This window comes from Monopterus albus, unplaced genomic scaffold, assembly GCF_001952655.1.
Source record: "Monopterus albus unplaced genomic scaffold, M_albus_1.0 scaffold305.1, whole genome shotgun sequence".
Taxonomy (NCBI): Eukaryota; Metazoa; Chordata; class Actinopteri; order Synbranchiformes; family Synbranchidae; genus Monopterus; species Monopterus albus.
Genome location: NW_018128185.1, coordinates 262030 through 271867, shown reverse-complemented (window position 1 = coordinate 271867; position 9838 = coordinate 262030). Strand labels below are relative to the sequence as shown.

At 42.2% G+C, this 9838-nt stretch overlaps 2 protein-coding genes across 10 annotated transcripts in view; one reads left to right on the top strand and one right to left on the bottom strand.

Annotated features, from left to right (window-relative positions):
- The window catches only part of LOC109973772 (uncharacterized), a 10809-nt gene extending 9552 nt beyond the window's left edge, over positions 1-1257 (bottom strand). For 3 of the 7 annotated variants that reach the window (XR_002276867.1, XR_002276866.1, XM_020623577.1), the window contains exon 1: positions 57-605. Coding sequence is in view for 1 of the 7 variants with exons in the window: in XM_020623577.1 (XP_020479233.1) it covers positions 57-588 (532 nt within the window). In the remaining 6 variants the exon portion in view is untranslated. Of the gene's footprint in view, positions 1-56; positions 606-1169 lie in introns of those variants that run through there. The other 4 variants (XR_002276871.1, XR_002276868.1, XR_002276870.1 and 1 more) reach the window with 3 other exon arrangements.
- Positions 317-9302, top strand: dalrd3 (DALR anticodon binding domain containing 3). 3 transcript variants are annotated; one of them, XM_020623575.1, is made up of 13 exons: positions 317-393; positions 3024-3331; positions 3853-4163; positions 4414-4472; positions 4567-4668; positions 4747-4811; positions 5143-5201; positions 5337-5419; positions 5585-5711; positions 6527-6585; positions 6736-6852; positions 6946-7014; positions 7246-9302. In XM_020623575.1, exons 2-13 carry the CDS (start codon positions 3039-3041, stop codon positions 7363-7365), a joined length of 1464 nt encoding a protein of 487 aa, XP_020479231.1. In that variant the 5' UTR covers positions 317-393; positions 3024-3038; the 3' UTR covers positions 7366-9302. The 3 variants fall into 3 exon arrangements, with proteins under 3 accessions (XP_020479231.1, XP_020479230.1, XP_020479229.1); XM_020623574.1 differs by lacking the exon at positions 317-393 and adding an exon at positions 654-717; XM_020623573.1 differs by lacking the exon at positions 317-393 and adding an exon at positions 748-1429.
- Positions 9303-9838: the final 536 nt, after the last annotated feature.

Below are 9838 nucleotides of genomic sequence, written 5' to 3'. Positions count from 1 at the left end.
ACACCACAGATCATCCAGGTATCATGTCTAAACACGACAACAACAGAGACACGTACGCTTACTTGCGTTGATGGTGTGGAACTGTTCTGATGGGCTGTACTGGTCCTCATCGTCTTCTGCCTCCACTGGACCCAAGTGTTTGTTTATGTCCCTCTCGTCCACTTCGTCCCAGAGGCCGACTGCAGCCTGCTCTTGCTCATCGCTGATGGCAGGTGGCGACGTGCATGAAGGAGGCGGCGGCGAGGTCGTGGATGCAGGTGGGGGTGTGGGATTCCTGGACCGTTTCATCGGATTCCCCACCGGAGTATTCCCGAAACATCTGTGGCACTGCTCATAAAATGGCCAGTCTACGCGGTCGCTCCCGCAGCGGGTCTTCAGTTGGTGGTACTTGAGGTATTGCTTCCTCAGCGCCTTCAGTTTGCTGATTACCTGCATGTGTGACCTGTACACCCCCCTCTCCGCCAGCAGTTTGGTCATCCTGTTGTAAACTACGGAGTCTTTCACCGTGCCCGTGATCTGGTTACGGATCGCGTCCGACCCCCGAAGGGTCAAAAGTTCCTTGATTTCGTTCTCCTGCCAGTTGTGCATCTTCTTTTTTTGGAAAACGTTGCCGACGAAGCGTCTCAACTTATTATTATAAAACCTGCCTTGTATAGTTGCGCCTTTTACGTCACATTATTGCGCCGGAAGGAACACGCCGGAAGACAGCCTTTTTCCGTATGTGTTTATAAAACAAATTTACGTACAACCAGTATGGCTATAGCAACATTCCATGTTGTAACAGGGATTAGGTGCATATACAAACACAAACGATTACATAAAGTACGACCTTACAGTATAAAGAACTAGGACTATTTTAAATTATATTATTCAATTATGTTATGAAGCGCTATTAGTGACACTGCACCAGTCCAGCACGGAATTTCACCTCGACAGAAACAAGGGTTGTAATTCTCTAGTTCCGCCAATGAAAAACAGCCAATGCAGTCGCCCTGTACAGCCAATATTCAACATCGATCAGTGATCAACCGTGCGGCTGCAATATCGCATGTAGTCTGTACTGTTGACGCTTAGCATAGCCTGCATCAGCATTAATCGACGTCACGGCGTTTTTACAGAAGATATGAGCAGAATGTGGGTGTGCTGATATAGCGTGGCAGCAAGCTCACCTGTTTATGTTGTGGTGGTGGTGGTGATGGAGAATGTAGAGGAGCCTTCATCACTCCGGATCACTCCTACCGTCCGGGCGCTCAGCTCTGCACTGAAAGGGACGCGTGAAACCGTCTCCCATTCCAGCCGGCAAAACGGTGACAGGCTATTCCCTGACCCGGAGAAGCTTTGGTTCAAAGAGAGCAGCGCCAAAAATCTGCGAAACAGGGACTTCTTGTCACCGACTACGATACTTAACACGCTGTATGCGGACGGACAGGTTGGTGTGGCTACCTGTTGGGAGTGCCAGCATTTTAATGAGTTTTATGCTCATTGTGCGGTGTTTTGTCTTATCTTCAGTTATTGCTAGATACACAGGAAATATTTATAACGCTAACTGAAACAAAACAATTGTCACCACCAGTTTCTCTTTTCACCGCATATGAACAAAGCTATACAGGTAAAAACCTCATGCGTGCTAAGAAAGTCTATTTTACCCTTCCGCTAAGAAGTATAATCCCTTGTAAGTATATCAGGCTTGCGAGGGTGCGAGTGAATTTGTGTGGCGCAGTAATATTAAAAGAACGGAAGGCGTTTCAAATGTGACTTAGCCAGTAGGAACAGTCGACCGGAACTATCTGCTTATTCGCGGCCGGCTGGTTCCTCTTAACCGCGTGTAAATGAAGCCGAGTCTGAGATAAATATTGATATACAAGGGTCGGTTTGATCTCAGCATTGGTAGGGACACACCCCTCCCCCCCGCCGAATTAGACTATCACCTGAGACACTGAAGATGCACCTTTCCCCTCATCAGCCTGCTCTGCTTCTCTTGCCTGATGCTGTTTCAGACATACAAAATAATACATTTTCATTTAGTTTCTAACCTGTCCATAATGATGAGCGATATTGGTGACATTACTCTCTAACACCGTTACTGTTACTTAAGTTACTAAATATCTTACCCCTCAAAAAAAATCACCAAAATTGTTTTTCCAAATTGTGTTGTAATACAATCAGCAGATGGCCATTAATATGAAATGATTTTGGTGACACTACAGAATATGAGTGAAGTTACTGAATATTCCCAATAAAAACTCACAGGTGGTTTGGTGGTGCAGTGGTTAGTGCTGTTTCCTCTGGGTTCAAGCCCGGGCTGACCTGGGGCCTTTGTCTGCAGCGTTTGCCCGTTCTTCTGTGCCTGCATGGGTATGAGTGAGGGGTGGAAATTCTCACTGCTCAGATTGGTTAACATTACATGCCAAACCTCGGGAGTAGATTTGGGTGAAGTGAAATCAGTTTCCCCATAGATATAGATATACACTTACTTTAATGTGAACCTAACTACTCTTCAACCGTACCCTAAATCTCTCTAGTTACCTCTCTCTACTCCAAAGTCTTGGGATGTAACAGTTAACAATGGTAGTATATGTACATGGAGTACTCTGCATCATGAGCACATAGAATGTTTATAAATTAGATAAGCACTAATATGGGTTTTTGAAGCAGATATCAGTTTTCTAATATTCTTCCACTGATTACCACTGCAATACAGTTAAGTTTTTTTCCTGACATGATATACATCTCAGGATAAGAGCTAAAAGCAACACCAAAACATATTTGCTCTATTTCTCATTTGAAAGTATTAAGTGGCCTAGTACTAGAAAAGAATGTCAAAATGCCAATTCCACATACTAATGTTGCTTTTTAAATAATACATCTTACAAGATCAACTGATGCAGTAGCATACCACAATAGTGTATAAGACCACCTCTAGAAGCTGGCAAAGGTAATTACTTGAAATTCAGGGTTTTCCCCTCATATCATTCTCATGCCACATAAGTATGCATCTGTATTCATTCCCTGTATTCACCCAGGTCCCTCCAGCAGTGATGTCCAGGGTCCTGTCCCTCCGTGGCAGTGGGGTTCTCCCTGTAGCCAGTGGGGAAGTGATGGGTGAAGGTCTGAGGGTCAGAGTGGACCGTGCTGCAGCCTTCAGGGCTGTCCTGGCAGGCGGAGCCACAGAGTACCTGAAGCCCTCAAGTAAGAAACAGGGGTGCGTGGTCCTCAACTGCCCTGCGCTGCACCCTAAACCCAATACACCCGCTCCTGATGCGCTGACTCTGGGCCAGCTAAGGACTGTTCTGGTGGCTGACCACATGGGTGCACTGTTGAGAAGACAGGGGTGAGTCGCTGGGTTTATTTGAGCATGACAAATGGAGCTTGTGAACAGAAGGATATGCTCAAATGATCTGTAGGGTAAATACATACTGTAGGTAGTATGTTTACTGTAAAAATATAGTAAAAACACTGATTTTTACATCCTCTCCTAAACTGTCCATCCACTTTCTGTAAGTTACTCTCAAACTCCTTTGAGCTTTATTTCTGACCTATTCTTAATAATTGATCTAGTGCTAAAACTATCCGCTGCCAAATAATAATTTGGTTATCAAGAAACACAGTGAAACACTGGCTGATTTCTGCTTGTAAAATTTGCTGCATTTTCTGTTTTATATTACATATTATATATTAAGTATTTTAACTAACCACATTTTTAATTTTTTTGAGCTCTGACAATTTTTTGACATATTAAAGGAAATAAGTCATCAATTCATTGCAAAAAAATAAATGACAGTTGATTTTACAATGGCAGCTGTAGAGTAAAACTGCTGCTGTGATCAGAACCCATCTCCTTACCTGTGTCAGGTTTGCAGTGTTCTTTTGTCCCACGGTTCCTGAAGACAGTGACATCATCGCCTTTCTCCGGGCTCTGGGAATTGACTGGCCTACAGCTCCAGCCAACTGGACGAACGAGGAGCGGGAGGAAAAGATCCAGGAGGCCCTGGAGAACTCACCGTACAGGGAAAGGGAAACAGAGAGAGGCAGGAGAACCAGCGGAGGGGGGGTGAGGAAGGCGGAGGAGGGGGAGAAGGAGGGAGTGCTAAGAGTCAACCTGAAACGAGTGTTCCTGGAGGAAGGGCTTCAGGGATACGATCCTAGTCTTGGTACCTGCACAGGTAAGGTTACAACAATCCAAAGTAACCAAAATTTCCAAAACTGTAGAGTTTAGTTGCGGTTTATGGTTATATTGTAGAGGCGCGTTTATGCTGTGCTGCTGTTTTTTCAGTCATTAGCATGATGATTTGGTTACATGTACTGAGGCTTTCAAAATATCCTGTTGTATACAACGTTTGCTTTAGCTGAGACAAAAGATTAGTAGAATAACAGACACTTGACCTTGTTAGTTTGTTGATAAATGTGTTTCAGTACACAGAGACAGTGTTTCCCACCTGGCACAACTGGACCTAGCCACAGCCGACTGCACAGTGAGACACGCACAAATATGCACAATACAAACACACACTGACAATTACAGGCAAACAAAGCACTGATTTGTATACCCTTTTTGCATTTTCACAGGTAGCCATAGTGACAGCGTTACATGTGACTTCCTGTCAGGATGAGTTTCGCCAGCAGCAGATTGCAATGCTGTGGAGAGCCAGTGGAGCGACACACACACAGGTAACCACGCACATGCATATGCATTATCATGTCCTCCACTGTATTCCTATTTTTACCTGTCCTGCTGTGTGTCTGCAGAGACATCTGGTGTGTGGGCCCGTGAAGACGCCTGGTTCCCACCTCACCGCTGCACAGTACCTGCAGTAAGACACGTCACTTTTTGTGAAGGGCTGTGTATCCTCTCTACTTCCTCTACCCTCTGCTGTCTCAACTTATCTCCCCTGTCCCATTCTCCTTCCCCACCTCCACTCTCCCTGCCTGGCTCTCCACCAGACACATGCCTATTATCACCACAGACACTCTCACCAGGCTCTTCTCTGTGCTCTAAAATTGAAGTTCTAATAAAACTAAATTAAAAGAACACTAATGGGTGTTGATGTCGGAGTTCTTCATCTGTTTTATTACAATATATTTTTAGCCCAGTTGTTTTTGCAAATGAGGCTTTTAACACTTTGTCTTGCTCCTCTCCTCCAGGCTGAGAAGAGGTCAGATGAAGGAGGCCTCAGAGATGAAGTATGGAGATCAAGTAGAAGGTCTGTGTTTACGTACATGCTCATTGTTAATCATATGATCTTCACTTAAGAAACTGACCTCCCTGACACTAATTACCATTGACTACAGATGAAATTAATGGTGTGAAATACCGCCTCCCTCTCCTTCCCCTGTAGGTCAGACGTGGGATGACATCATCAGGGTCATGACCTCTGCCACTGTCAGATTTGAGCTGCTGTCTACAGTGCACACCAGTCCTGTGAGTTATCATTACAGATGTGTGTTCACGACTACAGTGGATTTGTCCCATATTGATTAATTAAGAAAGTCTATGTTTGATTTGGTGAGTTTATCAGTCATAAAAGTGATGACAGTTCCTAATGTATTTAGCTGAATCAGAATGATTAACAGTGGCCTTTTTTAGGTGACACTGGACGTCCAGAGAGAGGGGGGCGTGTCCACCAAAGGGCCGAGAGGAGGGGTTTTTGTGATGTATAACTGCGCCAGACTGCACACTCTGTTTGACAGCTATGAAAGAGGAGTGGAGAAAGGTGAGAGATGTGCAGGAGGTTCTTGTTTCATTTCTTTCATCAACAACATTATAAACAACCAGTAACTCAGACTGCTGTGGTCTGGCAGTGTTCACTTTACCCCAGAGTGACAAAGAGATGTGGGGAAAACAAATGCAGGAGTTGACCATCATAAAAGTCCAGTGGTAGTGTTATGGTCTACTGAGTTACAGCTGAACTTAGTTTTTCCAATGTAAAACAAAGCATTGAATTATGAAACATTTGTTTAAAAATCAATATAAATGTTTACTGTAGAATCAAATGAGACCGGGATATATTTCATGCCAGTTTTGCAGTGTTGGTAAACTGTGTAAAATGCAGGACAATGGTCAGTAGAGGCTGACGGTCTTTTCAGCAATCGTCTTAGTGATTTATGAAAGTTACACTTGTTTTTGCAATGAACGTGATAATTACCTACAGATGTTGAAATGTTCCACAAGTGATAAACTACAGACTTTTCTTATTATGCATTTAGTTTTTAATGAAGATCATTATTGAAACTGCAGTTAGTACCACAGCCATTCTTGTTGCTGTATTCACTGGCTGTGTCAAAAATCACTCCCTATATAGATACTCCTATATAATACACAAAAATTCCCAGACGCACTTTGTCATAAATAGTCAGAAAGGCATCCTGAAAACTGAATTTCAAAAGTTTAAGTTACTACATACAACATTCTGAATGTAAATGAAAAATTATACTATATGTGATCTAAGCCCATTATTGACTTGTCACAAGATTAAATCTGAGGATTGACATATATATTCATGTAGTTTTCTGGACTGTTCATCTACAGGTCTGTACCCAGAAATCCCTGAAGGCTCCCAGCTGGACTTCTCTGCTCTGAAAGAAGAGGTGCTATTCTAGTTCCGTCTCTGCTTTCATGTCTTTAGCTTTACGTTGCTTTTCCTTTCTATTAAAAAGACATTTTACTACCAACTTTGATAGTTCTGACAGCAACATTTCAGTGTTGATGCTATCATGCTCTGTGTTGTGACTGACAAGGGCGAGTGGCTTCTGTTGTTCAATTACCTCATTCCATTCTCGGAGCTGCTGGACCAATCAGGACAAGCGTTAGAGAGTGAAGGAGGAGGAGCCAGAGTCAGTATTAAGACAGAACAGGTAGGAGGATTTATATTAACAGGTAAGCAGTCAATAGTGTGCCTAAACTAAAGCCTGCTGTTGTAACTGTTTAAATATGTTTGTGTTCCTCAGATCTGTAAATTTCTCGTGTCTCTCAGTAAAGATTTCAGCTCCTACTACAACAGAGTCCATGTGCTGGGGGTGAGGCAGTACTGTATTTATATATTTGTATGTTTCCATTTAGGACATTGATTATATTGGCTTACATAATAGATATGTTGTGATTTAAAAAACACAATGTGTATACATGTATTGATGTACTGGAGTGAAATTATAAGCGCAGGAGATAAACTCCTACAGTGAGTCTTTGTTTTTGTGTATGAATGTCTACATTCTTACACATGCTTTCTGTTGTCTTTCCCTTCTTTTCAGGAGCCGTTGCCTCATCTCTTTAACCAGATGTTTTGTCGTCTGTGTCTGCTGAGAGCACTGAGAGAGCTCTACCACAGTGCTCTGGACACCCTTACCCTTCCCCCCATCAGGCAACTATAGCCTCATCACAATTCAATCCTCCTCAGATCCTTGTTAGCCTTACCATCACCCACCCAGCTCATACACACAAACTGACTTATGTTATGCAATCATATACACTTGGCTTGAAAATTAAATGTATCCCACTGACATATTTTTACCTGTTCCCTCTTTTTGGCAGTGTTACAGTAGTCTGGCTGTTACAGTCTGTTATTAGATACTGTGTTACTAGCCTGTTGTGAGTGACTCCTGTAGCTTGACATTCAGTTATTGAATATTTTAAAGATGTCATTACCCAACAATCATGTAATGCGATGTCAGTAAACTCGACTTGATCTGAGTGGAATTATTTTCCAGGAGAACTATTTGTATATTGTTAAAGAAACAGTTTGACATTTTGGGAAGTAGGATTATTTACTGTTTTACCAAGAGTTGGATGAGAAGGTCGATACCAGCCTTGTATCTGAACAGTAGGCTTGGCTTACTTTACCATAAAGGCTGGAGGCAGGTAAACAGCTACTGTAGCCCGGCTCTGTCCAAAGGTGGAAAAAGCTGCTGCCGACTCCTCTAAAGCTCACAAATTAACATGTTATAATTTAGATTTCTTGGCTGGGACCAGTTGCCTGTAGACTCCAAGAAGTTCACTGGTCCCAGTCAAGAAATGGTCCTACACATAACCTCTCTTACAAAACTGAACTGTTGTATTTGCACTTTGTTTAATCCATACAAAAACCAAACAAGAATCAATGTCTTATCTACTAATCTGTAGAGTTGCTGGTAGGCAGACTTTCTTCTTGGGGCAGAGCCATGCTAACTGTTTACCCTTGCTTCCAGTCTTTATGATAAACTAAGTTAAGCAGACATGAGAGTGGAATCAGTCTAATATCTATCTTATATTTCCCACAGTGTCAAATTACTCCTTTAACTTAGGATTAGTTGCTACATATAGGTGACGATTTCCCTCCAGGCAACATAATTTTAACAGCCAAATGGGGCAAATCAGCAGTGTTTTGTTTAAATTAACCCCTAAAACTCAACCATATACCAGAGATACTATGATTTTGGTGCCCCCTCACGCTCCACCCCTGTGCCCGTTTTTTGATTAGACTTTGTAGGTGTGCTGAAGCACTACAAATATGGCAAATTTGAAACATTAGCCTAGATGTACTATCTAAACTCTACAAAGACTTGTACAGCTCTTTAAACTGCCTATTATGTACCCCTCACCACCACCACCACCACTCACACTCTAAATTTTTCTCCAAAGGCTCTGAATGGCGATAGCGTTTTAAGGTGTCTGAAGTAAGCAAGAGTCAAGGGTCCATTAACACAATTTCTGGATTTTATTATCAAATATCAAGGTCTTGTGTTTCATAATGAGGAAATGTGTCACCAAGTGCAGCAGTGTGTTTCACTGATTTGTTTTTAATTGCTTCTGAACAACAATGGAGGACTAGGGCACAGACGAATAAGCTAATCCAGGGCTAACCATTGACTGTATAGGGGCTGACACATTGACAGTCATTAACAGCGAGTAGAGGCAATTCATTGTTTGTTTTAGTCTCAGTGTGGGGATCAACAGTATTGTGGGTATACTGTTAAAATAGAAAATGACTGGCCATATCCGTTAAATACCATGTATAGATCAGTGCCAATATTTTTGTTTTAAAACACCTGTACAGAATATATATTATACATAATGAATCTTAATTGCTTTATTCAGAGTTATTATTGCTTGACAAATCACTAATGTTCAGCGTCACACAACATGTACCACATGTAATAGGTGTGACAAAAATAGTACATAGCAGCATTTAGGGCACTGTGCCAAATGTTAAGAAATGCATGAAATGGCATGGAATGAATATTTTATATATACATATATACTATCTATATCCGGGGCTGAGCCCGGGCCGACCTGGGGCCTTTCTGTGTGGAGATTGCATGTTCTCCCTGTGCCTGCGTGAGTTATCTCCAGGTACTCCAGCTTCCTCCCACTGTCCAAAGACATGCAGCTTAGGTTGACTGGTGACTCTTAATTGTCCATAACAGTGAGTGTGAATGTGTGTTGTTTGTCTACATGTCAGCCCTGTGATAGACTGCCAACCTGTCCAGGGTGTACCCTGCCTCTTGCCCAATGTCAGCTGGGATTGGCTCCAGCTGACATTCAGGACGTCCAGGAATAAGCGATATAGATAATGGATGGATGATATCTATATATTCTGGGGCCAAAAATAATGCCCTAACATTGCTCCTTCAATATCTCTGAAATGGGAAATGTATTTACTGCTATTTCAGTGACCTGGTGTCTGTCAAAAGGTGCCATAGCTTATAGTAACTTTCTGCTATACATTATTTTGTGGTGTTTTTTTTTTTTAAGTAATTTTTTCACATCATAAAAAAACAGTGGTATTGTGGACAAATATTTTACAAACTCATTTCCTACTACATGAAATGATGTTTGTCATTGAACCACTACTGGATCTTTAATTTA

Bases quoted from the DNA above. Each gene is read 5' to 3' on its own strand.
- dalrd3 (XM_020623573.1), top strand. From the start codon at position 1,196: ATGGAGAATGTAGAGGAGCCTTCATCACTCCGGATCACTCCTACCGTC. The intron at 5,712-6,526 runs GTGAGAGATGTG...GTTCATCTACAG, and splicing joins TGAAAGAGGAGTGGAGAAAG to GTCTGTACCCAGAAATCCCT. The intron at 7,015-7,245 runs GTGAGGCAGTAC...CCTTCTTTTCAG, and splicing joins ACAGAGTCCATGTGCTGGGG to GAGCCGTTGCCTCATCTCTT.